The sequence below is a fragment of the Canis aureus genome, chromosome 16 (assembly GCF_053574225.1).
Source record: "Canis aureus isolate CA01 chromosome 16, VMU_Caureus_v.1.0, whole genome shotgun sequence".
Taxonomy (NCBI): Eukaryota; Metazoa; Chordata; class Mammalia; order Carnivora; family Canidae; genus Canis; species Canis aureus.
Genome location: NC_135626.1, coordinates 20,481,720 through 20,509,414, shown reverse-complemented (window position 1 = coordinate 20,509,414; position 27,695 = coordinate 20,481,720). Strand labels below are relative to the sequence as shown.

Sequence of the window (27,695 nt, the reverse complement as noted above, 5' to 3'; positions counted from 1 at the left end):
GGCTTCATTTTGCATTCCCATCCACAGTGCACCAGGGTTCCAATACCTCTACCTCCTCACCAATACTCCACATGAGCTGCTTTCGCCCGTGACTGAAGCATATTTGTTTATACCCTAAAAGGGTACTTTTTAAATAGAACTCTTTCTAAAATGCATCATTCAGTGGGCGCCTGGGTGGCTCAGTCAGTTAAGCATCCAACTCTTGATTTCGGCTCCCATCATAGTCTTGGGGTCATGAGATCAAGCCCTGCACTGGGCTTCGTGCTCAGCATGGAGACTGCCTGGGGTTCTTTCTCTCCCTCTCCTTTTGCCCCTCCCCTCATTCTCTCTCTCTCAAACAAATAAATAAATAAAATCTTAAAAAGATAAAATGTATCATTTAGGGGCACCTGGCCAGCTCAGTTGGAAGAGGACATGACTCTTGATGTTGGGGTTGTAAGTTCGAGCCCCACGTTGGGTGAAGAGATTACTTATATAAACTTTAAAAAACATAAAATAAAATGCAGGGCAGCCCTGGTGGCTTGGTGGTTTAGCGCTGCCTTTGGCCCGGGGTGTGATCCTGGAGACCCGGGATCGAGTCCTATGTTGGGCTTCCTGCATGGAGCCTGCTTCTCCCTCTGCCTGTGTCTCTGCCTCTATCTATCTATCTATCTATCTATCTATCTATCTATCTATCTGTCATGGATAAATAAATAAAATCTTTAAAAAATAAAAAATAAAATAAAATAAAATACATCATTCATGTCCCTGTGTTCCTCCTCAGGGTGTATGCATACTCTTTTAAAGCTATCTCAGGGGAACCCTGGGTGGCGCAGCGGTTTAGCGCCTGCCTTTGGCCCAGGGCGCGATCCTGGAGACCCGGGATCGAATCCCACGTCCGGCTCCCGGTGCATGGAGCCTGCTTCTCCCTCTGCCTATGTCTCTGCCTCTCTCTCTCTCTCTCTCTCTCTCTCTGTGACTATCATAAATAAAAAAAAAAAAAAAAAAATAAAGCTATCTCAGGTACTGATCTGGGCTGGTAGCTTCCTACCATGCCCCTTCCATTATCTGTTACAGAACCAGAAAACCAAAAACAAAAGCTTTGAGCTTTCGTACAAATAGTTTGAAATAATTATTTCAGGGGTGCCTGGGTGGCTCAGTCGGTTAAGCATCTGCCTTCGGCTTGGGTCATGATCCCAGGGTTCAGGGATCAAGCCCTACATCAGGCTCCCTACTTAGCAGGGAGTCTGCTTCTCCCTCTCTCTGCTCACACTCTCCCTCTCTGTCTCTCTCAAATAGATAAACAAATAAAATCTTAAAAAAAAAAAGAAAAGATAATCCTTAAAAAATTATTTCAGTATTTTCTTCTAGATTCGTGGTTTGAGTTTATAAGTTGGGGTTTCTGGAAATTTGAAACCAATCTGGACACTCAATCTGGCCTTTCTGGATGACCTTGGACACATTATTTGAATTCTCTGGTCCTTGGTTTCCTTACCTGGAAATAGGGATACCAAGGTGATCATGAGGTTTGAAAGGGGTGAAGTGCAGGAAGAGCCAGCTGGGTGCCTGTTATACACTCAGCAAATGAAGCTATAATTAGTGTGGGGTTAAGGCCTCCTGGGCTGAGCCTGAGAATGGCTCAGGCCCCCCAGCAGGACTCCCTTGGGAAACGCTCTGTCCATCTCACACAATGCGGGTGGCCTGGCAGCAAATACAGCTCCCAAGGCAGCTCATTATTATTGGTCCTCAAATAGAATTTAATAAATAGACCAACACAGAAAGCATTTGGAGGACGATTCCAAGAATATCTCAGAAAAATCACATCTTCAACATGTACTCGGATGAAGCCATAACAACAAACGGAGGAGCACTGGCTTACAGATCAGCTATTCTGATTTAGGAAAAAAGGAGGATGCCATGGAGCTTAATGATCCTGTTATTTGATTCGGCATCAACTTTACAAGAACATATGCCCAGGTGGTAATTAGGCCCATGGCTAGGAAGAGAAATACTGCAGATTATAGAACGCCGTTCAGGAGCTGGGGTCGGGGGCTCACAGATTCTAGGCTGAACAGCCAAAAGAACTCAGAGTTTCTCACACATGGGCACTGATTGAGAAAGTGGTACCTCTGGATGCTGTTGCATCAGCAGAAGATGTTTAGAATAACAGGTATGGATGATTCCCAAGGGGAGAATGTTCTTTCAAAATATGTTAAGCCCACATTTACCTGTTCATAAACACCCCTTCCCATATGTATTTGTAATGCTTTTGCATTCAGAAAGCACCACCAGCCACTCTTGCTCTAGAGGAGTCCTATGGGAGGAGGGTGGGTCTGGTTATCCTTACTTTACAGGTGGGAGAAGGGGCCCCAGGGGAGCAAACAACTTGTCCACATTACTCACCGAGGGAGGAACTAAAATAGCTTGTTTTAAGGAGTTAGCCTGGCTAACTACCCCAAATCAACAAACTTATTACATTGCTTTTGCTACTGCTGTTTTGGTAGGGATGGGAATGTGGGAAGTTTGCTGTGGTCAATATGGCTTGATCATCTTTGGGATATCTTTGGGATCCAGGGGTTAAAACAACACTTGCAGGCTCTGGAACACAGGTCTGACTGGTGAATGACAACTGGTCCTCAACCACCTCAATCTTTTGGTGGAAAAGATGCTCCCCTTCCCCTCTTGATCTCAGAGAGCCTCCCGCTGCCTCTCTCCCAACCCCCTCCCCCCCCACTTGTCCTTGCCTCCAGCACTGTGACTGTGATCATGAACCAGGGTGGGGGGCAGCAGGTGTAACTGTCGTAGTACCACTTCCGGTCAATCTCCCGGGGCAGGGTCTCATAGGCCACGTGGCGGATCAGACGCTGGGACAGGTTCAGCCCTTTCTCCTCCAGCAGGGCTTTGCTGCAGAGCCTGCGGTTCCCCTGCAGGATGGCCTGGCGGAAGCTGTTAGATCGCTTGTTGCTCATCTGCACAGGACACAGGATGGGGCAAAGGGTCAGAACTGGGGTCTCGGGGGGAGCCCTGACCCATTTCCCAGCCAGTACACTCCTTGGACCAATCGGGCCTGATTCTACCTTCCTCTTTCCTCTGTAATCGTTAACAAGAAGCAATATTCACTGAGCTCTTATCTGGCAGCTGTTGTTCTCAGCATTTGCCATGTGTTGGGCTCATTTGGTACTCTTAACTGGTCTGCCTGTTAGAGAAGGATTATGAAAATGCCCATTCTACTCAATCACACAGAGTTTTAGGGACCCACTGAGTTCAAACCCAGGAAGGCTCTGGAATCTGTACTCATGTTCACCATACCTTCTTTCCATCCCCCTATCCACCAGCCATCCATCACAATTTACTGGGCAATTACTAAAGGTCAGTGCATTGCCAGATACAAGGCATACAATGCTGCTCAAGACAAATAAGTAACCAGCAACTATGCATGGTTCAGAGTGAAGGCTGCTGAGGAGCAAGCAGGAGCCTGAGCCAGTCCCACAGTGGGGGCAGGGAGGGCCTCCTGGGAGGTGGTAACTCAGAACTGAAGGGTGATGAGGAGTTCATGTCCTCAGACATCCTAGCTTGGGAAGAGGTGGGCAGATCTTGATTAGATGGGCAAGTTTGCAGAGAGGTCTCTAAGACTAGAACCCAAAACTGTGCTTGTGGGAGGCCATCACCCCTGAGTGCTTTCAAGGAGCCTGTAATGCCTGGCAAGCCAAGGAACTGGTCCTAGAGCCTTGTCTGCAGACTGGTCATACCATGGCAGCATAATGCTGCCGTGATGCAGCCTCCCTGGAGTCCTGGCTGTCTCCCTCTATGGTCAGTTTGACTCCCAGAAACCAGCTGGCTGATCCTGCTGACTTCCAGCCTCCCGGGGCCTCTGTTGCCTCCCATCTGCCCTCCGTGACCACACTCTAGACCCTCCTTACAGGGAGATACAACTCTTCCAACCCTAGAGCCATAGGGCTGCCCAGGTAACTGAGGTAGGGACTATCAACATATTCCTGAGACTGTAGTCTTAGCAATGGACAGTTAGCTAAACCTGATGGCAGAAGTCCAGAGAGGGCTGGCCAGGTGAGCCAGTCCAGACCAAGACACAGGGGTCTGAAGCTGTGTCATGAGGGAATAAGTGGAAAGGATCTGTGTTCAGAGCAGGCCAGGTGGAATGAGCCTCTGTCTGCAGTACCCTTCTCCATTCCCGGGTTCTGTGATCTTTCACCTTCAAAGTCTGGCTTAAGGCTTGCTCCCTCCAGTCGGCCTTTCCAGATGAGCCCCTTCCATCAATCCCTATTCTCATCCTCCCCATGCCCACAAAGCTTAGATCTGGTTCTTGGTGGCACAGGAGGAGTCCTATAAATGTGGGCAGAGCTTGGGGCTCTGTGTTCACTCACTGCAAACCCAAGACAGGATCACATTATTAAACTGTTATTTTTTTTTTACAAACTTTTTTTTTTTTTTAATTTTTAGAGAAAGAGAGTGCACAGGGAGGAGGGACAAAGGGGGAGGAGGGGGAGAGAGAATCCTAAGTAGGCTTTAGGCTCAGTGCAGAGCCTGACATGGGGCTCAATCCCATGATCCTGAGATCATGACCTGAGCCTAAATCATGAATCAGATGCTTAACTGACTGAGCCACCCAGGCATCCCTGTCAAACTGTTTTGTAGCCACTCTTTCCATCCTTTCTCCCAATCCCTGGGTGTGCACAGCATACCTACTCACAACACACCCATGGCCACACCCTGAAGACCCACATGGAGGGAGTGGGCTTGACAGGAGGACAGGGAAAGCAATGTGCACACACTCACCATTCACCTGCACCCTAATGTGCCCAGAACTGGGCTGGGTCTCAGGCCTCATAGGGCTCACAAGGAGAGGTGAATGCTAGTTAATTGGTGCAGAGCACTATCCTCACATTATAAAGATGGGGACTGGGGCACCTGGTCGGCTCAGTTGTAAGAGCATGCGACTCTCTATCTTGGGGTCAGGAGTTCAAGCCCCACACTGGATGTAGAAATTACTTAACTAAATAAATAAACTTTTAAAAATAAATAAATAAAAAATCAAGATGGGGACTAAAGCTTGAAGAAAGTGAGCAATTTTCTCAAGGACCCAAAGATCAGGATTCAAATCCAGATACATCTGACTCCAGAGTCCATGCCAGCCTGTAGGGTGCTCTTGTGTCCGTTAGATAAGGGAGCCTTTTCTTCCAAGTGGATGCACCCATTCTAGGCCTTAGTGAACAGAGCCCAGGCCAGATTTCTGTCCCCATTTATCTTACTGGCAGGCATCCTTGTATAGGATGCAAGCTGCACACCCATACATTACAACCCTGGCCACCCAGCTGGAATGCAGTACGGTCTGTACTCAAGAGAGGCCTGGGCAAAGCACCGTGGGGGTCTCTGGGTAAGGTCGGTTCATTCTGCCTGGTCCTGGGTTGGGTTGGGTTGGGGAAGGGCTCCCAAAGGATGCAAAGGGAGTTTCCCTGGGGGAAGAACCTTAGACATAACGAAATCTTTCAAATACTCCACCTTAGGGACACCAGGTTCAGTGGTTGAGCATCTGCCTTTGGCTCAGGCCATGATCCCAGTGTCCTGGGATCAAGTCCCACATTGGGCTCCCTGCGTGGAACCTGCTTCTCCCTCTGCCTGTGTCTTGCCTCTCTCTGTGTGTGTCTCTCATGAATAAATAAATAAAATGTTTAAAAAACAAAAATAAACCAAAAAAAACCAAATACTCCATCTTATTTAATCCTTATGACAACACCTAAGAGGGCAGCCTTTGGCTTCAATTTACAAATTAGAAAACCTAGGCCCAGGAGATCTTTCTCAGTGAAAGGCAAAGGCAGGGGCAGAAGCAGGACCCAGGTCTGCCTGACTCCAGCCCCTGAGCACTCTGCTTTACCGAGACCTTCCCTCGGGGAGAGAGCCCTTCTTAGGCCTCCACATCCCCAGGGCAGCCCTGCTCACATGAATCCAGGCTCTGGCTGGCTACTCCAGCTTAGGAAGTGAACATAGAAATCCCAACAGTAACAAGTAATCTCCTGCTGGAGTTCACACAAATCTGCAGTTGAATAGAAGCATCTCACTGGCCCATCGAAGCCTTTGCTCCGCCCTGAGACTGAACAGGGCATGTAGCAAACACACTGGGCTGTGGATGAGCCTATGCAGGCTCAAACCCATGGCCTGGTTTGGTGGCACTGCTGGGCTCAAAGTCACAGGGCTCACCACCACTGCTCATCAAATGAATCTTGACTGTCCCCACCCTCTCATTTAGCTCAGCTCTGTCTCCCACCCTCTAGAAGGCCTACTCTCGAGATCTACCCTGAACAGCAGTAGATTTCTTCACCCTCCCTACAGCTGTTCCTTCCAATCATGCTAACCTCTGGGCAAAGGCAGGCTTTCGTCAAGAAGCAAGTAACACAACTCCAAAGCCTGGATACCCAATCAGAGAGCTCACCTAGCACAACCGCAGGTACCATGGTATTGGTCACCCCCATCACCAGTGCTTTTGAATTCTAGGAGCCTGGGGAACCTCTCACAAGTCATTTCATTCTTGCCCCTCCCTGGGTGACAAGCAAAGGGGTGGCTTCTCCATTTCACTAACAGGGAAGCTGAGAACAAACTTCTGGCCTTTTATTCATCCTGCTGGTTCATCCAGCTTTTACTCACGTCCCATTCATCCATGGTGGGAGGCTTCCTATTGGACCCCACTGAACCCCACTCCAACCTTGCCACAGTGGCTCCCATAATAGCACGGCAGTAACCCCCAGTGAGGAGGAAGTCCCTACTCCAAGACACTGGACCCCTGGTCAGGGCTCACAGGTCTCCTGTTTTCAGCCCCTCCAACAACCCAGGGCATCCTCCAGCAGGTCTGAGGAACTCTGACCCCCATCCCAAGCCCTTTGCTCCCAATATCCCCTCCCCAGCTCCTGTCCTTTCATCGATTGCCTCCCGTCTCCTACTCCCAGCCCTCCCTCTCAGTGCAATTGACCCCACCCCCAGCCCATGGGTGGGCACCGATGGGCTTGATTCAATCAACACATCCCACCTACCCAATCTAGGCCAATGGGACAGAGGAAATCCCAAGCCTTGTGTGGGAACTACCACAGGAGTCCCTCTCTCCCTCAGCACGGTGGAAGGGCTGGAACAGCCGCAGCCACTTTGCTGCCACATGGGAGAGTCTGGAACTGCCAGGGGTAAGGGCTGACACTGCAGAAGGCAGAACGGAGACACAAAGAGAAACCAGGTCCTCAGTGATTTCCTTTCCCCTTCTGAAGTCCGGACTTTTCCAATTCTGCAAGCCAACAGACCCCTTTAATTGCATAAAAAAGTCTTCTAAGCCATAATCCCCAAACAGGCCCTCCTCCCAGCAGTACAGTCCCCAGAGTGCTCACCAGGTTGACAAAATCCTGGTAGCAGATCTGCCCATCTGCATGGCTGTCGGCGAGAGCCAGGAGCACCTCCCTTTTGTGCGGGTCCAGCTTGGAGCTGTGACTCTCCAGGAGGCTGCGGAACTTGCCTGTGCTGATGTAGCCTGTGTTTCCAGGGTCATACTGAGGGAGAAGCACAGACGGCAGTGGGGTCAGTGGGGTCCCACAGGTGCCTTGTCTCCATCACCACTCACCAACTCCTGTCCCCCACCCTCTGCCAACAGAGGCCCAGGCTGAGTCTGGGATGTTTCTAAGGCCCCCATGGGAAATATCCAGATAGGGCATGGACAACCACTTAAAGTCTTAGAAGGCCCTGGAACCCTTTCAGATCACCCAATCCAACTATCTTGTGTGTGGACAGGATCACTGAGGCTCAGAGAAGTTAAGCTCCCTCCTGTCCACCCCTAATCCTGACCCTGGACAAAAGGAAAGCAGGAAGGAAAAGGCACCGAGGGCAGGGAAGATGAAGAAATTCCAGGGCATGGGCCAGAGGGACTCTGGTGGGGGATGCTGGGGCCTCGGGGAGCAGAGGCCCAGCCTTGTAAATCCTGCTGTACCTGGCTGCTGGCATGGCTCTCAACCACACTCACGTACACTCACAGCCACGCACATAGGCCTGGATGGGGGTCCCCAGAGACACTGTACAGCTTTGCAGCCTGTTCCCCCATCCTTGCCACCCTTGCCTGCCGGGGAGACTCTGACTCACCCTGTCCAGCCACTCTGTGCAGTATCAGGACTCCCCAGGACACAGGCTGCTCTGGCTGCCCCCTGCACACCGGACAGACCTCTGGCTGCCAGCCTGCCCAGCCCTCTAATGTCCTACCTGTGCCTCCTCACTGGGCTGCTGGATCTTAGGCGCTGGTGGCACTGCATACCTCAGGGTTTAGCAGGAGCCTGGTATAACTGGCGCTCAGTAAGCATTTCTTGGGCAGATAAATAGTGGGTGTGGGGATGAACAGAAGGGTACTCATCTTCCAGGGAAAGTATCATCGAATCAGGTAGGAAAGGAGCTCATCCATCTCTCCCAGAGAAGCCCCCAGCCTTTCAATGCCTCTTCCACAGCCCCTCCTTCCTCACCGAGCCCCATCCAGGGTCCCCCCCCCCAGCACACACCCTGCTACAGCATGATGAGAACTGTCTATCGCTAATGTGGACAGCTCTGCTTGTTCACCAACTGCTTCCCCACATAAAGTTGCTGTGCCTACAGACGCTGCAGTGGGCGGCTTAGATTTTAAAGGCAAACAGACGTTGTGGATGTCCTTGTGTGCATCACAGGGGAGCCCAGATGACCAAATCCATGTCTCCCCCTTTCCTAGATAAGGTCAATGGAGACTATTTTAGGAAGGCTGATTCAGTGTGCAGTACCTCTAAGACAACCCAAGAGAAATAGCCAAGAGTCACAAGTCTTGGGCTATTTCAATTCTTCCCAGAACTCAGGGAACGAGATGACATTCCTAAAGAGGCCTATTTAAAAATTTGCATGTGTCCCCACCCTCAATTCCAAATACCAGGTTCCAAGAATGACACCTATTTGTGTCAAGCACGTTACACCACTGAGTATTTCAGGAAACTCCGAGACTCCCTGCCCCACAAAGATCTTTAAGAATAAAAACACCTGGGCACCTGGGTGGCTCAGTGGTTGAGCGTCTGCCTTTGGCTCAGGTCCTGGGATTCGAGTCCCGCATCAGGTTCCCCACAGGGAGCCTACTTCTCCCTCTGCCTATGTCTCTGCCTCTCTCTGTGTGTCTCTCATGATTAAATAAATAAAATCTTAAAAAAAAATAAAAACATCTAATATTTGCTGTTTTCATGGAGCCAAACGCCTCTCTAAACACTTGATGTGTATAATTTCTTTGACTCCCCGACAACTCCGTGAAACAAGTCCTATTACTATCCCCATATTACAGATAAGGAAATAGAGGCACAGGGAAACGAGTGCTGAGAGATTAGGTGACATGCCTGCCAAGAAGCATTCTGCACCCAGGTGGCTTAGCACTGGTAGCTCATGACCTTCAGCCTCCAGGGGCCTGCTCTGCTGCTCCAGAGCCAAAGTCAAGGATCAAAGAAGTGAGAGGAGGGAGAGGAGGGAGCTCCACGGCTCTAACAGGCCCACCCTAAACAGATTTTGAAAGCAGGAAAGAGTGGCACACTTGGCAGCAGTTCTGATCCCCCCCGCCCCCCCATCATTCAGATAGGAAAGTGAGAGCTTGGGACGCCTGGGTGGCTCAGCTGTTGAGCCTTTGGCTCAGGGCGTGATCCCGAGGTCCTGGGATGGAGTCCTGCATTGGGCTCACCACAGGGAGCCTGCTTCTCCCTCTGCCTGTGTCTCTGCCTCTCTCTCTCTCTCATGAATAAATAAAATCTAAAAAAAAAAAAAAAAAAAAAAAGTGAGAGCTGAATCAGGAAAGGGCAATGATAGCCAGCGAAGGTCTCCCTTGGGTGCTTGGGACCCCTTGTATTCCCGCAGACTGACACAGACCACTGACTCACTGGCAAGGCCTCACGTGGCCCCTTGTGCTAGGTGGGCTATGACGGGGGTGAGGGGTAGAGGTGGAGAAGCAACCCTGAATCTGGGGAAAATCCACTCTCCCCCATGACCACCCCCCATGAGCACTGCAGTGGGGGAAGAGATATGCCCACAGCATGGAGTCTCTCCTGACATGGTCTGAGGGAGAAAGCTCAGTGGCCTCTCATTCAAGAGCAAGAACACCAATCCCCTCCCAGGGGCTGCCTCAGAGGCTTGGGAGGGCAGCGGGGTGGAGGACTGGGATCAGGCTAGGGCCCCTCTCCCTTGTTCCAGCTCCAGACAAAGAACCACCTGCTCCCCGGGTCTCCCTCCCCCTCCAGGGCTCCCTGCTGTTGTCCTAGTGACAGGGGCTGCCCTGTGGCTCCAGGAGCCCCCACCCCCCTCCAGTCCTGCCCCAAGCACATTACAGGCTCCAGACTACAGAGAATGAGCTGGAAACAGGCCGAGTCTCCCTTCTCTGCCAAAACTCTACCTTTCATGCCAGGGCCAGACAAGCCAGACAATGGGGGTCATCACTACCCTAATAATGAGGCCTCAGGGATGAAGGAGGGTGCCTAGCAGGGAGGGAGAGGCAGGGAAGGGCTGGCTGCACAGAGGACACCTTCTGCCCCCACCACCAGGGAAGATGAGGGCAAGAGCAGAGGCAGACAGTGAGCATGGGGCACAGGGGCAGGCAGGAGGCAGAGACAGGGAGACAAAGGGAGAAAGAGGGCAGCCCGGGTGGCTCAGCGGTTTAGCGCCACCTTTGGTCCAGGGCGTGGTCCTGGAGACCCGGGATCGAGTCCCGCGTCGGGCTTCCTGCATGGAGCCTGCTTCTCCCTCTGCCTGTGTCTCTGCCTCTCTCTCTCTCTCTGTGTGTCTCTATGAATAAATGAATAAAATCTTAAAAAAAAAAAAAAGGGGAGAAAGAATCAGGGAGAGCAAGCAGAAGGCGGACAGCGGTAGGTCCTCTCACCCCAGAAGAGGACTGAGGGCTTCTAAAGGGGGCTGCAGGGAGCAAGGCAAAATCCCATTCCAGCCACTAAGTATTTTGTATAATTTAGAGTAAACCTCTCAAGGCATAATTGCCTCATCTATCAAGCATGCCCAGCGTCCCCTCAGATTGTGGCGGGTTAGAGCAGACACAGGGCAGTGGCTCCCCAGGGCCGAGGGCGGCAGGGACGCAGTGTCCAACTCTTCCTACCTCATTCAAAGTGAAGCAGGAAGCACTCCTACCATGGGGGCCTGGCTGGCCCTCCTGGGCACACTTCCTGCCTTTGGGGCTCCTTCAAAGGCCATGTATGAGGGCTAGGGTCCGTGGTTTGGAGCCTTGGGGAAAAACAACTCTACAAATGCAATTTTCCTTGTTAATAATGTGCGGAAGGCCCCAAAGCTCCCCACATGCCATGCGCCCCACACCCTGGATTCATCCACTTTTAGCAGTGGGTCGCTCTCAGGGTGAGGCCTGGGCTGGATGGGTTCGAGGCAGCAGGGACTAGGGCTGGTGTGTGTGTGTGTGTGTGTGTGTGTGTGTGTGTGTGTGTAGGGGGTTGGGGCAGCGGGCTGTGAAAGGGCCACAGGCAGGGGCCCAGCAGGGAGCCAGGAGTCAGGAGCATCCTGCAGCTGCCTCCTGAATAGGGCCCAGCACTGTGGTAGGCAGGGGCAGGCCAAGGCCACATTCAGCCTAGAGAGGAGGTTGCTGGGGGCAGGGGGAGAGAAAGGCCCCGAGGGAGCACTGACCCTCCCTCGGCTCCGCCCACCTGCCACTGCCATGAAAAGAGCTGCCAGAGGCTCTTCAGGGACGTTTAATCCCACCACCACCCAGCCCTCTGGCCCCTTAATCCTCCAGGTAGCCAGTTTTCCCCAGCCTGCCCCCCCCTACACACACACCCGGTCACATACCCCATCTCCTGACCTGGACCCCTTCCTGATGCCCTCATGACCCAGCCTGGGAAAAGAACCCACCACATTCTGGACTGTGGACACTTAGGGCTCCTTCTTCCCCTCTCTGGGGCAAGGAGTGAGGGGAGAGTTTCCACAGGTACCCTGCTCTCCCAGCTGCTGTGCCATCTTGGGCAGATCATTAACCATGCTGCCTCAGTTTCTCTTCAATCACATGGTAGGAACTCTCCCTTCTTAGGGTGACATAAGGGGGCCCATCCCCATCCCTGTACATATAAGCACACCATATGTAAATGGGGGCTGGGGAGAGAAATCCACAACCCATACAGCCCCTGGGGGCAACCAACCTTCTCTCCTTGGTCAAAGGACTGATGGGAGATTTGGGATCAGGATGAAGCAACTCACTCTGAGGGTGAGATCTGTGCTGTCGGAGGGACCTAGCGACAGTGGGGAGAGGAACAGCAGGCTGGAGAATCCGAATTTATGGTCCAGGAGAGCTGAAAGGAATCTCTACGGTTCTCAAATCGCTCTGCAGAATTTTAGGGGCTCTGAGGCCCTTGAGAGGATGGGAGGGAGTTACTAAGCAGACCCCACCCTGGAGCTGTTTGACATACTGGCCTTCTGCATAGCACTCGATTGAACATGTTAGAAGCTACAAATACGTAGAATGGCTGCTAAGTATCAGGCCGTCACTGAAACCTCAGCTCACCCCAGGTCCTGGTTTGCCTGAGATCTCCTGCCTGAGCATGATTATTGCCAGCACCCCTTTCACCCTCAAAATGGTCCTGATCTGGATGATAAATTAGGTGGTCCCCCATTTACCTCTCACAACAAAATTTTGAGGTCGACACTATTACAAGCTCCATTTGACAGGAAGGGAAAATGAAGCATGGAGAGTTGAGTTGATCACGTCTGAACAGCCAGTAGTTGGTGCAGACAAATTCAAATCCAGGTGAGGGACCCAGGGCCTGCACTCTCCTATCATTGCGGCAAAATGGCTAAAAATGATTTGAGAGACTCCAGTCCAATCCTACCTTTGTTCATTTAACAAATATTTACCAAGGATCAACCATGTGCCTGGAGGCGTCACACCTCATTTTCTGGACAGGGAAACAGGTATAGAGAGCAAAAAAACTAGCTCGAGGTTACAGCATGAGTTAGTGGTCAAGATGGGAACAGTCCTGGGTTCCTCTGTGGGAATCTGCCCTAGTCTTGCCCTTCCTTGTCTTTGTTCTGTCTTGCATATGAAATGTAGCCTCTGGCTCAGAGTCTCCCCATGTGTGTTTTGTGGGACACCAGGCCCAAGATGGTGTCTAAAATAAGGGTTTCAAGGTCTCACAAGTTTGGGAAGCTCTTTTGGAAGGTCCTGATGCATCAAATCATACTGAGATTCTCACAGCAAAGAGACCCGTCTGGTTTTGCTCAGCCTGGCATTTCCCAAACTTATTTGACCTTTGAGCATCATATTTTCCACAGCAGCATGCCATAGAACACTTTTAGGGAAAAATGCATGAGTCCATGGAGTCATTTCTTCCATTTGTGGCACCCAGCCCCTCTGTTCATGGTTCCAAATCACCCTTTCATCTCCATTTCCTGGGCAGCAAAGGCCCTCAAGTCTGCCGCTGGCTGTGTCTGGAGGCCTCCAGCAGTTAGAAGTCTGCAGGCCCCAGGCCGCAACCCAAGGGCTGAGGGGGACGGGACGCTGCCCTGCCTGGGAGGGAGAGGCCTAAGAATCAGGGATTGGCCTAAGGGAAGGCTGGGCTGAGCTCTCTGGGAACAGCCCTGCGGGAGCCAGGATCCGCCTGGTCAGCACCCAGGACAGCGGCGCCACGTTCCCATCCCCACCTCCTGCCGCCAGCCAGGGAGCCGGGCCAAGGCTTCAGAGTTTACCCAGCAGCAGTGAAGCGTAAGGGAAAGAAAGGAACGTACTTATTTTATATCTATTATGTATGTGTGAATTGGACAAACTGCATTTCCAGGACAATTACACGTCTGGCCCCTATTCCCAGCACTCGAATTCCCTTCCTGCTCCCACGACAACCCACTCCCTCTCCCTGATGTAGAGAGGCCCAGGAGGTCAGTGAAGGGTGTGGGTACCTGCAAGGACTCCGAAGGCAGCACCTGGAATGCCATCCTGGTAGAGACCAGGAGACCCCTCCACTCTGGAAGGTTGGGACCTGGATCTAGGGAACACTGGCCCCAGTGTCTTCTCACTGCCCTCCAAGACAGAATGAGCCCTGGGAAGTGACCACATGGCATGCATGCGAGGGGCAGGGGAAAGTACAGGGAGCTGCCCCTCCCACTTTGGGAACTGTTACCAAGCCTCATCTGCTTTCCCTTGCATCATTACCCGGCTTCTGAGCAGAGATGAATTAACGAGGCTACTCAGGGGCTTATGGCTCAGCAGAGCTGTCCCCACCCAACAGGCAGAGCCCACCAGGGGACTCTGGCCCATTATGGATATTGACTGCCCCATAAATTAGGTCCAGGCGTGCAGCTGCTGAGGTCAGGAGGTGAGGTTTAGGGAGTAGCAGCTTTCTCCTCTGGTTCTCCTTCCTTGCAAATGAGGATGCTAATTCTCCCCATAAAGAAAATCCCCTCACATCAGTCCCTGACTTCTCCCCCTGACTCTGAAATACAGATTTTTCACAGATATCTTAATAAGATATTTATTCTTATGTTCCTTTTCTTTTTTTATTCTTTTATTCTCACACCAAATCTAGAGTGAGTGTGATTAATCCCATTTAACAGATTTGGAAACTGAGGTACACAGAGATAAACAGCTAGTCCAGAGGCCCTCCCAGTGAGTGGAGTGGGGCACCATCTGGCTTGCTCAAGCTGGGGCTGGAGTGGATTTTCAGACATCAAGCCTCCCTGGGAAGAAGAGAGACCAGTTCCTGAAGCCCGAGTTCTGACCCTCCTGTCCTTGGGTCACCCCACATGGATGCACAAGGGACCCTTGTGCTCCCCTGGGATTTGGGCAAGCCAGGCCTCTGACAGCTAGAGAAGCTTCTGTGATTCTAGGATTCCCAGCTGTATTATTTCTGTTCTTTCAGCTGCCAGGGAAGGGGTCTAGGGGGGAGGCAGCTCATCCCTCTCAAGAGGTTTCTCCCAGAAGCCCCATATGGGTTCCTAAGCATCCCTCCTCCCCATAAGTCAAACAGCTGAATCTGGCTCTGAGGTTGGCAGGCTGGTTGGGGAGCTAGAACACCTTTCCCTTAGCAGAGAAGCGGGTATCCTGGCCTGAATCCAGGCTGAGTTGCTGGATAATGGGCATGTTTCCAAAACCACCCAACTCTCTCAACACCTGGGCTGGAGGGGAAGAGCGCTCAAGCTCCCCCCAACTCCCATGCAGGAAACTGGGGTTAGGAGGGCAATGAGGGGTGGGCGCTGGCTCTTTCCTCCAGGCTTTGTCTCTTTCCACCCTGAGAGCCTCTTGGAAGCCCCTGCATGTCCTCTTTCAGAGCCCCCCAAGGAAGGCCTTAGAGACTCTGAGAGGGCAGCTGGGGGCTGGGACTCAGAGGCAGGTCCCTTGGGTCCCCAGGAGCGGACGTACTGCCCTGCCTGCGCTGACTCATCCAGGCAGAGCCATCCCAGCGGCCTAAGGACTAAAGCTGAGTCATGGCCACAAAGGCAGGCATCCCAGCCCAGAGAGGAAGCCACAGGCAGGGAGGGGTGGGGTTGGGTCGGAGCAAGGGTCAGGGGCTTTACATCTGCCCCATCCCTCCCTTCAGCCTAAACCCATTTCCTCCTACTGCTTCTCTTGGAAGCCACAGAAGGGTCCCTCATTCCTCAGAAAAGAGAGGGCTGAGAGATCCAAGAGGCAGGGGAGTGGGAGCCAGGCAGGTAGCATAAACGGGTCACCAAACACTTTCACCTCCTGGGGCCCTCCACCCTGTTTCAGAAGCCACCCGAAGCCTTGTGGACAAACTACAGATAACCCCTTCTGCAGAGGACCCTCATTTGCTTTGTGTCTCTGGGCGAGCCCCACCCTCTTGGGCCTCAGCTTCCTCCTCTGTAAAGAGGGGATAGTACTTCTCACTTCACAGAGCTTCTGAAAGATCAAAAGGAGATGAGGACATATGTACATGCAGTAGGCACTCAATATTTGCTCTCTCAAAGAAATATTTACTGACTCAAACCTGTAACTTGCTTCAGAAAAGCTGCTGAGACAGAGATGGTGGCTACCCCTGGCTGTTCACAACTCAAGATACACATGGGCCCATTTCCGTAACACAGAAGACCACTAGGAACTGCCAAATGGACCACCAGGCAGAGGAAGCTGGCTCTGGGCTCTAGTCACTGATGGCCAGGCCCTTCACCCTCAGCCATGCAAGCATCCAGCCTGTGAGCAGAGGGGACACTTGAGCGTCACCCCCATCCCAGGCAGCCTTTGTCCCAAAGCTTCTCTTCTTTCCCTATGGAAAGTTCAGAAGGAATGTGGATTTCCAGCTCCTGTCCTGAAGAAGCCAGCTCAATAGGGTAGAAGGAACCCTAGCCTGGGGACCTGGACACTTTGATTGGCCACTTATAGCTATTACATATCAGAGGTTCTTTTGAAAACAGCATCAATTCTCTTAAATTCCAGTAACATGACACGACTGCCAAGGCTCACTATGTACTGTGCCAAGTGCACATACATGCTAGCTCCTGGGCTTCACCCAACCCTGAGGGAAGGGTGGTATTCTAGGCAGCGTACAGATGGGACAACAGAAGCTTGAGAGGTCACCAGGCTTGCCTGTTGCCACACAGCTGAGAGTAGAACTGGGACTGGAGCCAGATGTGTGAACTCTCCGCTGCCCTAGTCACTCAGGGCACTAAGTAAGCAAATGGAAGTCTGCAAGGCCTGGTGGCGGGAACACAGGTCAGAGGGGAACAGAACCGGGCTCTAGTCCCAGCTCTGATACGACTGCACCAAGTGATCTCAGAAGGCCACTCACCTCTGTTTCTGAGTTTGCAAAATGAGCAGATTGGGTACGATGCTTCCACCAACCTTCTACTAACCTATTAGGTCTTCGAGGTGGTAGCAGCCCCAGAGTGGCCAGCATGAGCAAGGCAGCCCCACAGTCAGGGCCTGCTTGTGGGGAAGACATTTGAACCCAAAATAACACAGGCGGGGCCAGTCTGACGCGTCATCTGCTTGAACACATGTGTGCCTGTCATGTGGCAACCAACATACAATCTCAGATCCCTTGACCTCATTGCTCAACTGCCATCAAATGTATTTCTGGGAGTGGTCAGGGATAAAAGGGTTCATTCAGCATGACTGCCAGGGTCACTGGGGCAGGATCAGAATAAGAAAGCTGGCTTTGTGGTAAAGGGACATCCATGGCCTCAAGGGCCCTGGAGGCCACCTGATAAGGGGTTGGAGGTACAGAGCCTAAGCAAGAGCTCCAGTCAAACCCATGGCTTTGTCCTTCTCTGGGAACCTCTTTCTGCTGGCTAATCATGTGTTGCGGGGGGGGGGGGGGGGGGGGGGGAGGGGGGGGGCTGCCATCAATGCCCTGTCTCTGTGACAGTTATTTCCTCTGTGACCTCTCGCTAATCCATTCAGCGGCCCCATCTGAACCTTTTTTTTTTTCAGCTCCTGCAACTTAAGCCAGCTTGCAGGAGAACTGCAAATGAACTGGGCTTCAGGGTCAACCCTATCAAGCTGGCTTCTTCAGGGGGCTTCAGGGAAGACCCCAGGCTCGAGAGAAGGGGACCATCAGGGGAGACACTTGGGGAAAGCAAACAGGAAAATCCTCTGGGCTCAGAAGTGGCTGTCTTTCCAGGAGCCTGGATTGGGAAGGAGCCAGTTTAGAGAGGCCACTGCCTTCCCTGTGGGGGTCTGGATCTCAGAAGCAGCCCTATGCTTCTTCCAGCAAATTCTGATTGCCAGTTAAGAGACAGCTGTCAAATGTCCACTCGGTATCAGACATTGTAAAGAGTCTCCACTTCAGTTTCATTCCCACAGTTGACCCTGGAGTTCAAGATTACCATCCTTGTTTTACAAATGAGGAAACTGAGGCTGAGAGCTAATGTACTTGGCCTCAGTCACAAAGTCAGCAAGGTTCGAAGCCAGGTCTCTCTGACTCCAAATCCAGGGTCCTGTACCCAGCAGGCTAAGTTGCTCTGTGTGCTGGTTGTAGCACATTTAGAATTGATCCCTGAGGGCACCTCCCTGGGGTCAGGAAGGGACAAAGAGTGAGACTATCAAAGCATAACCTGAAAAAGAAGAGCCTGTGGAACAGCATAAAGCCAGGACCAAAGGGCACATTACTTGTGCAAAATTACAAATATCAGGGCAATAGATGAGAAATAAACAGAACCACGTATAAAAATTTACCAAGTGATAAAACTTTCCAAACACATTAAAGTAAGTGTTTCTTAATAAGTGTTGGCATAACTGGATAGGAAAAATGTCTGGATGGAGTAAAGGGCCAGATGACTTCTTCAATCACAGAAAAACTGGTAGGAAATAGAAGTGCATTATTTGTAAGATCTAAAAAGGGATGAAGACTGGGGCACCTGGCTGGCTCAGTCGGAAGAGTGTGAGACTCTTGGTCTAAGGGTCGTGAGTTTGAGCCCAACGTGGGGAGTAGAAATTGTTTAAGTAAATAAATAAGTAAATAACATTTAAAAATTTTTTTTTAAATAAAGAGGGTTGAAGCCTGTCTTGAGTCCAAAGCAAAAGAAGGAATCATGAAGGAAAAGCTCAGCAGATTCACTGTCGAAAAGTAAGACATTTTGTACCATGATAGTACACTATGACAACAGACTCATATTTAGGTAACTTTAAAATCTAATACTTAGGAAAACCATTAAGATCCCAAGCATATGAAAAGATAATTCCCTCAAGCAGAAGTGGAAATAGGAAACAAAGCATATGGAATGTCTGGGGGTTGAAGTGATGACGTGCAGGTTTCCTGCCTGCTACAACTTCTGAGATCCATGGGGAAGAAGTCCAGGGTGGGGTGAGGATGGATGGCATGCTACTCTCCTGCTTGAGCAGGACAGACAAATTCCCACAAGAGGGAAGGGGGAGGGAGGTAAACCTCCACAGGACTGGGGTCACCCGTTTTCTCCACTTCCAACTCCCACAAAAGGCATCCTGACTATTTAGTTGAGGGGTGACCACATCAGACCAACAGGCTAAGGTCATGACTTCTAGTTCTTGGGTTTTTGTCTTTTTTACGATTTTATTTATTTATTCATGAGAGACACACAGAGAGAGGCAGAGACATAGGCAGAGGGAGAAGCAGGGTCCTGGAGGGGAGCCCAGTGTAGGACTAGATCCTGGATCCCAGGATCACATCCTGAGCCAAAGGCAGATGCTCAACCCCTGAGCCATCCAGGCATCCCTAGTTCTTGGGGTTTAATTAACTTCGGGCTGGGTGAAAGCTAGTCTATGTGCTGAAGAACCAGACAGCAAAAAAAAAAAAAAAAAAAAAAAAAAGAACCAGACAGCAGAGGGAACAATGGGTACAATGCCATTCCTAAAGCCTGGGGGGAAGTTCCAACAGGTTCCAGTTTGAAACTGGGTGATCACTGCTGTTCCCTTGACCAAGGAAAGAAAGGAGGACCTACTGGAGCCAGCTTCTCATTCCATCAACCTCTGAAAGAGGAACACCTCACCTTGCAGGGACGGACAGGTGTCATGAACCCTACCCCACTGACAACAGTTTGGTCAGGGCTGTCTATTTCTGTATGAGGTGGTTGGGGGCTACTTCAACCCCCAGTCAAATATTCAGTCCTAAATGCACCAAGTTCCCCAATCCCCAAGTCCTATCTTTAAGCAGGCCCACAGGAAGAGGCAAGGGGAAAACCCTTCCAAGTTCTGAATAACCTTGGATCCTGAAGTTGCACGCTCCTTGGTGAAGCTTCATACCTACTCTCCAGTTGGCATACTGGGGAATGGTCCAGGGGCAGCTTCACGAAGTAGGGGCAAGGAACACAGAGGCACTGGATCTCTGCCAGAGCTCAAGCCCCGCTCAGGAGCAGCTCAGCTCTCCTTAAACACAAATCACCCATAGAAAGGAAGGTGACAAAAATGGGCTGCTTCTTCCTTAAAAAAAAAAAAAAAAAAAGTATATATATATATATATATATATATATATACATATATATATATATACACACACACACATATATGGCAACCCAGGTGGCTCAGCAGTTTAGTACCACCTTCAGCCCAGGGCCTGATCCTGGAGACCCGGGATCGAGTCCCACATCAGGCTCCCTGCGTGGAACCTGCTTCTCCCTTTGCCTGTGTCTCTGCCTCTCTCTCTTTCTCTCTCTCTCTCTTTCTATGTCTCTCATGAATAAATAAATAAATAATATTTTTTAAAATTTAAAAAATAAAATAATATTTATTTATTTATTATTTTAGAGAGAGTGCATGCAAGTAGGTGGAGGAACAGAGGGAGAGGGACAAGCAGACTCCTCACTGAGCATGGAGCCTGATGTGGGGCTGGATCCCATGACCTCAAGATCATGACCTGAACCAAAACCAAGAGTCAGACACTTAACCAACTGGGCCACCCATGCGCCCCCACAAATGGGCTTCTAATGTCACATGACAGATGGGGAATAGACATAAGGCTGAACTCACTGTGAGAAAAAATGGTTTGCCTGGAGTACTTTGGTAGTTTCTTTCCTTGAATTTATTTTGTCTGTCTGGCGTGGTTTCTGGGTGGGCCCTTCTAGAAGCAGGGAGATGCTCTCTGTGACACTAGGGACCTCCCTGTGGGATGTGGGGAACACAGAAAATGGATTTCCCAGACCACCAGAGAATATTAGTTGCTACATGTTCTCTCCCCTCTCTGCTCCAAATTCTTCATACTAAAAGTTTTCCTCCATTCACCCAAATAGTTCCTTTTCAAATGTAAACACACACAGAAAATTAATCAAATGAGAAAGACACAGAGGGAAAAGAAGCGATACACTTTGTTCTAGGTTCTGATTCTAAATCTGGCAGGAGGTGTGAAGGGCTGGCAGCCTGCTGGTCGCGGTACGGTGGCAGCAGACGGCCCCTCCTGCCTCAGGGCAGCAGGCCAGCAGCTGCTGTGCTCTTAGGAACTGGAGGGAGAGTGGGTGTCCCGTGGGAGCAGAGGGAGGGATGCGCCACCCCACTGGGACAGGAGCCGGTGGATGTTCCCCAAACCACAGCCAAAACTCCCGCTAAGGTGGATGACACCCCCCAAGCCCCGCCTCTGGCCTGCCATGACTTCTCAGCTTTCAGGACCACCTGGGCACCAGCCTTTGGTAGGTTCCTCACACTAAATTTGTCTGAAGCCCAAGCTGTCAGGTTTTTTTTGTTTTTTGTTTTTTTTTGCCAGCACCCCACTGCCTACAATAGGATAAGGTCTGGTCCAAGCTACTTCCTCAGCTTCTTCTCCTCCAACCCAGCAGGGCTCTTAAAGTTGCACATACTTCATGGCACAATCATGCTTACATCACTGCAGGACCACAGCACTCGCCACTTCCCCTGTGCTGGGACATCCCTGGCCTCCTCTCCTCTGCATGTGATGGAATGGAGAGGGGAATGTACATAAGCGCTTAGCACCGGTACTAAGCAACAAAGAAACCGTTTCCTTGCTGAAGGTCGAATGTCCACCAACAGATTCCAAAGTTGGCATTCCCAACACCATTCCGCACATCTAGACTCCAGGCGTTGCAAACAATCACACACTATTTCACAGAACTCTCTCACCCCTGCCGCAAAGTTAGAGTCAGCTTTCAAAAGAGCTCAAACTGTGAGTCACCCTCCAAGGACAGCAGAGGTTTGACTTCAGTGGTGGCCAGGGATCTTTGAAGGTGGAGGTAAAGAAGGAGACGGGATGTTAACCTAAGCCCTTCCCCCACCTCCCCAGTCCGGGCTGCGGTCTCCCCAGGCATACGGGGAATGTCCCAGGCTTCCAATACCTATTGTGCAATTTCTACATGGTATAAACCCAGCTCTGGTGAGGCCGAGTTGGGAGGAGGAGGCAGGGAAGGATCTCTCAGGGGAGCCCACCGCCTACTCCTGGAACCTGGAGAGCCGTGGAGAGCCCTGTCGATCAGTTTCACAGATGCACTAAGCCACGCCTCCCCCCAACGTCACCGTCTCAGGAGTGCGGAGCTAGGGAAGCCCACGCAGGCAGGGAGACTGATTGTGGGGAGGGCTGGAAGGAAGTGGGGGGATTTAACTGCTCACGTACCTGATCAAACAGGACTTTCCAGTGCTGGTAGAGAGGGAGGCCATGCAGAAGAAAAGGAAGAGGAGAGAGAGAGAGAGAGAGAGACAGAGGGAGAGAGAAACACACACTTATCACCAAGGTCTCTCTAGCCCCCTGATATTTGTGGCATAGCCTCCCATCTGCTCCCCAGACTCAGGAACCCTCAAGACACCAGGGGAAACCTGGGAAGAGCTCCCCAAATGAGGCTGCACTAAGCAAAGAGAGGGAACTGAGGTGGGGGGGGGGAGGTTGTCCCTCTCTTGGAGACAGGCGGGAGGAGGAATAAGCTGAAGGAGGGGGATTCTCAACAATTACTAAATAAAGGCGTCCCACTCTGTCCAAGGGCCTCTAATAAGTTCTGTCTAAAGCTTGTGTCCATGTCTACTCCCACACCGGGGAGCGCACCCCCTGCTGCAGTAGCCTCAGCTCGCGGGGGGCCAGAGACCCCTACTCTGGACAACTCAGCCCTGAATAAACACTAACCTTTGCCTGCAGTTTGGGAGGAGGGGTCTCCGGAATGCCCCGAAATCTAACCGGCCTCTTCCAAGGCTGGGTCTAAGTGCCCAATGTATGAGAGGGGGGGTACTGGGGCTTGGGGCCAGAAGCAGGTGAGGGGTTTAACCCAGGCAGCCCAAGGGGAGGGAAGAGGTGAAGCTCCCCTGAGGCTCATTCGCTGTGGCTTAGGGTCCTGGCTTCACTCCATTTCCCTACCCTGGCAGAGGGAGGGCTACGGCAGGGCAGAGAGTCTCCAGTCTGTCACCTCTGTTTGCAGGTTAACCTCAGGAGCGAGTAGCTGAAGCAATTGCAGCTCCCAGGGCTCCCCCGGCCAGAGGGAAGGAGACTCCAGCGGCAGATGGCAGGGAAGCCCTCTGGGGCAGCCCCTCCCCATCCTCGCCCCGCGGACCGTCGCTGGCGCTAGACCCGGTCTGGGACTCCCGGGCTCTTTTCTGGAAGCAACACCGCTCCCGGCACTCTCCGTCCTCCGGCCGGGTCCGGGGGCTGGGGCCGGCGGGCATTTCAATCCGTGTCGCGCCGGGGCAGGTGCCGGGAGGTTGCTAATTCGGAGGGGAGCAAGGCGGTGGCCAGACCGGCCGGCGCGGCCAGGTCCGCGGACTCTGCGGCGCTCGCTGCTTCCCCGGGCCCCGGGGGCCCGCAGGTCGCGAGTGGGAGGGGAGGGGAGGGGAGGGGAGCGGAGTCCCTGCTGCGACGCGGCCGCCTCTGCGGGAAAACGCCGTGTCCCGGGCACTGCACCAGCCGCGGGGAGAGGGCTCCGCGGCCGACCGGTCCCCTGCGCAGCGGCCGGCTGCGTCCCGCGGGGAAGCCGCCGAGCCCGCGCCCGAGCCGGAGCCGGAGCCCGAGCCGGAGCCGGAGCCGGAGCCGGAGCCGGAGCCCGAGCCCGAGCCCGAGCCCGAGCCCGAGCGGGGGTGGCGCGCGTCTGGGGACACCGGTCCCTCCGCCCCCTCCCGCCCGCGGGGACCCGGCCAATCCGGGGCGCTCCCGCGTCACCTTGAAACCTCCAAGTGGCCCCGCGGGGGCGAGACGGGGGCAGCTCCCCCTCCGGGCCCCCAGAAAGTTTGCCCGGGCCGGGGAAGGGGCACTCACGTCCTCCGGCGCCGCGGGCGGCCGCTCCTCGGCCTCGGGCTCCAGCTCCTCGATGCGCTCCGCCTCGGCGCAGGCGGCCACCGCGGGGCCCGGGCTGGGGTGCTCGCCCATGCCGGCGCGAGCTCGGGGCGGGCGGGCGGGCGGCTGCGGGGCTCGTCCCGGGCGCCGGGCTAACTTCGCGCCGCGCCGGCCGCGCCGCTCCGGGGGCTCTGAGCGCGCCGCGCCGCCTCCGCCTCCGCCTCCGCCTCCGCCTCCGCGCCAGCCCAGCCGCCCGCGCCCGCGCCCGCGCCCGCCCCCATGGCCCCGGCCCCCGCGCCGCCGCCTCGCCGCCTCGCAGCCTCGCCGCCGCGGGACGCCCAGCCTCCCGCCGCCAAACTTCTCCGCGCCGCGGCCCGCCGGCCCCCGCCTCCGCCCCGGCCCCCGCGCAGGCTCCGGGCCGAGGGCGCCCTTGGGCTGGCCCCGGCCCCGCGCTCCCCGCGCGCTCCCCGCGCGCTCCCCGCGCTCCCTTCCCGCTCCCCGCGGCCCCCGCTCTGCGCGCGAGTCTCCTCCTCCCCGCGGACTCCTCGGGGGCGGGGCGGGGCGCGGGCGGGGCGGGGCGGGGCGGGGCGGGGCTGCTCCCGGGGACCCCCGTCCCCAGCCCCCGGGCGCCACGGCCGGAGCCAAACGGGTCGGGAGGGGCGGGGGCCGGGCTGCGGCGGGGCCGGCGGGCGAGTGGCCGCGCAGCCCGGGGGTGGGGGGCGGGGGAGTGCGGCGCTCCCGCCGGCCTCCACCCCGGGCCGGGACGGTCTCGGGGCCTGGATGGGGCCGTGCCCACTCCCCAAGACCCACCGGGTTAACGACCACTTGGAGACTGCGGAGGCGTGAAGGAGGCAGGGGCGAGGCTTTCAGTAAGTTGGCGACGTCGGGGTTAACTGGGAGTGAATTGGGGGCGGGATGCTGGGAGGACTGGATCCCGAACACCCTTCAATCTCGCTTCCCCTCCCTTTGGTCTCAGATTCTGGGAGGTCCAGAGACGCCCAGTAATTCGGGGATGGGAGAAGTCAGAGATGGCCGGCGGGGACCCCAAATCTTCAATCTTGTCCTCCCTGCAAGAGAGCCCTGTGACAGTGCCCTGGCTGCATTTGACCTGGTTGACAGAGGCAAGCCCAGAAAACTGCCCAACCGGGAGAGGGGAGGTAAAGAAACTAAAGCAAGTAGTAATGAAGTCAGATCAGAGGAACAGGGGATCTTTTTAAAAAGGGGTGTTGTTTCCCCGCAGGAAAGTGCTCCCAGGAGACTGCCTCCCAGAAGCAGAGGCTCTGCCTGCAAACTGGTCCAGTGGTCCACGGGGACAGATGCCATCTCTCTCTCCCAAGAGGCCCAGGGACTCACTCCTGGTCACTCAGTCCCCTTCCAGTCCTCTTCCCATCACCCAACACCCACCTATTCACTGGTCTTTGCTCCCCCCACCCTCCTGTCAGAAAGGGACACTCTTCCATCGGTGAAAGTTGCATTTAATGCTCACATCATCATAAAGCAGACACACAACCCCAACCCCAGAATCCAACCTGTGACCATCTCACCCGATAATGACTATTCCCCTTAAACACAGAGGAGGAAATTAACTCCGTTCTAATTAGGTGAGTTTGCTACAGACACCAATTTTCATCTCGGTTTCAGAAAGTGTGATCATTTCAACTATTTTTGTTTCTCACCACCCTCCCCCATCCCTACTCTACTAACAAGTCAAGATCCTGCCAAGATTTCCTTGTAAATAAAACTGTCTGCCTAGGGTGTGATTTTGAAAACAGCCTTCAGGGGGACAGAAGAGAGGCCTACTTCTTTGGGGAAAGAAGCCCAGAAGGACAAAAGGAAGCATGGGGCTCTGAGGTCAATATCACTGCCTCCTCCCCACCCTCTGGATATCATTTACATGACCTGTCTGGGGGCTGCCTGTGTTAGACTCAGATCTCTGGGACTGGACAAGTCATCCAGGAAGCCTGGGGTGGGGTGAGGGGAAGAAGGGCTTAGAGAGGCATTAGCCACTCTGCCGAGATGCCCAGCAGCCCTGGGCAGTGTTCTGACCCCAGGTCCCCTTCAGTTTCTTCAGCCCAGGGGCACCTCTTATCAGCAGCGCCAACTCTGTACTACCCTCAGGTAGAAGGGACCTCAGCAGGCTCCATCCTCTGAACATTTATTTTTTATTTTTATTTATTTTTAAGATTATTATTTATTCATGAGAGACACACAGAGAGAGGCAGAGACATAGGCAGAGAGAGAAGTGGGCTCCCTGCAGGGAGCCCAATGCAGGACTCCATCCTAGGACCCCAGGATCACACCCTGAGCCAAAGGCAGACACTCAACCACTGAGCCACCCAGGTGCCCCGGTACTCTAAACTTTTACTGAGTTCCTACTGAGTGCCAGTGGCAGAGCTTCAGGAATATAGAAATAAATAGGGTCTGGACCCTGCCCTCCAGAAAGTGTTTATCTGGAGGTGACAGCCAGGGAAGGCCAAAGGAGTATAGAAACCCAAAGGACAGGTTTCTTGAGGGTCTAAGAAGACTTGCTAAAGGAAATGTCCCCAGAACAAAGCAAAATGAGATACCTGAAGAGAAGGCATTCTAGGCAGAGGGAACAGCCCAGGCACAGGCTGGGCCTGTGAAGCAATGTAGTATGGCACGGGAACTATAAGGAACCTGGCATGGCTGGCCATGAGGGCAGGGTGCTTCCTGTGAGGAGCCCAGCCTGGAAGGGACAGTGCAAAGGGCTGTGGATTTCCTGAGAAAGGAGCTTTGACTTTACCTAAGGTCTATGGGGAGGCACAGAAGGACTGTGATCAGCAGAGTAATAATTTAGAAGATCTTTCTGGGGGTTCTTGGATGGCTCAGTCAATTAGGCATCTGACTTGATTTTTGGCTCAGGTCATGATTTCAGGCGGGTGAGATCCAGCCCCACGTTGGGCTCCATGGTGGGCATGGTATCTGCTTAAGATTCTCTCTCTCTCTCTGCGCCTCCCTCTGCCCCTCTCCTGTTCACACACATGCATATATGCTCTCTTTTTCTCTCAAATAAATAAATAAATAAATACCCTTCCAGGGGTGCCTGGGTGGCACAATCAGTTGAGTATCAGACTCTTCATTTCAGATCATGACCTGATCTCAGGGTTTTGGGATTGAGCTCCACGTCAGGCTCCACACTCAGCACAAAGTCTGCTTAAATCCTTCTCTTCCTTTGCCTCTGTCCCTCCCCACTGTGTGCTCACTCTTGCTTTCTCTCTTTCTCAAATAAATAAATAAATCTTTAAAAAAAGAAAAAAAAAAAAGAGACTTCCTTCGGCTGTAACATGGAAGATAGGAGGAGACTGGCCTGAGCATAGGAAGATGGGAGATGCCATCCAGGGAAGGGGTCATGAGCACAGCAGCAATTAGGGGAGGGCGTCTTGTTTCTCTGTCTGCCCCAGGAACATTGCACCCACATGCATGCACCAAAAGTATCCTAGAAAAGAATTCCCAACTGCTAACCAGAAGCCTCCAGTCAGGACACTGCTTCCCTTTCCCTGGCCGCCACTGGAAGGAGAGTGGCCCTCTGGCTTCAGAGGTGGGCTGTAACAATCTACTCTCCCCTTTAGACTTCATGGTAGCCTCAGCCTCATCAGCCAGCCTGTTTCACCCCTCGGCCCCTGGGAATCTGCAGCTAGGTACACCTCGCTGCCCAGGGGGCAGTGGGACTCCCTCTGAGGGATGGGAGTGGCCAGGCTATCTGATAGCTTCTGGGCCACTCCAGCCTAGGACAGCCTGAGGACCAGCACATTCAGTGCCACTCTGCAGACAGAGGAGGGAATGGGCATTGGTGCCTGCTCACTTTCGATGAATGGCTGTCATGTGCCAGGCACCTGTCGATGACTGTATGGGGGCCCTGCCCTCAGAGTACCCTAGGTCTGGTGGGAGGTGCCAGCAAACAAGGACCAATTGGCACTGATTGGTACCCTGCTCTTCATTTTGTTAGTGCTCTACACCCAGGACCTCCCTTACAGTTCCTAACAAGACACTCTTAGGAGTGTTGCGGGACAGGAGAGGAGCCTGAGGGAGAGTAGTTTGAGCTCAGTTAAG

At 53.2% G+C, this 27,695-nt stretch overlaps 1 protein-coding gene and 1 long non-coding RNA gene across 7 annotated transcripts in view; one reads left to right on the top strand and one right to left on the bottom strand.

Moving 5' to 3' along the window:
- Nucleotides 1-23,733, bottom strand: part of RHBDL3 (rhomboid like 3) — a 47,435-nt gene extending 23,702 nt beyond the window's left edge. Inside the window, exons 1-4 of one of the 6 annotated variants that reach the window (XR_013354188.1) lie at nt 22,765-23,187; nt 21,987-22,010; nt 7,362-7,520; nt 2,724-2,948 (exon numbers count right to left, since the gene is read on the bottom strand). Coding sequence is in view for 5 of the 6 variants with exons in the window: in XM_077852134.1 (XP_077708260.1) it covers nt 2,724-2,948; nt 7,362-7,520; nt 21,987-22,010; nt 22,765-22,893 (537 nt within the window). In the remaining variant the exon portion in view is untranslated. Of the gene's footprint in view, nt 1-2,723; nt 2,949-7,361; nt 7,521-8,220; nt 8,421-21,241; nt 21,354-21,986; nt 22,011-22,764; nt 23,188-23,606 lie in introns of those variants that run through there. The other 5 variants (XM_077852135.1, XM_077852134.1, XM_077852136.1 and 2 more) reach the window with 5 other exon arrangements.
- Nucleotides 23,734-24,318: 585 nt separating this feature from the next.
- On the top strand, nt 24,319-26,849 carry LOC144286090 (uncharacterized). The gene is made up of 3 exons (XR_013354187.1): nt 24,319-24,493; nt 24,601-24,745; nt 24,865-26,849. It is a non-coding gene; the product is annotated as an uncharacterized LOC144286090 (long non-coding RNA).
- The last annotated feature ends 846 nt before the right edge of the window (nt 26,850-27,695 follow it).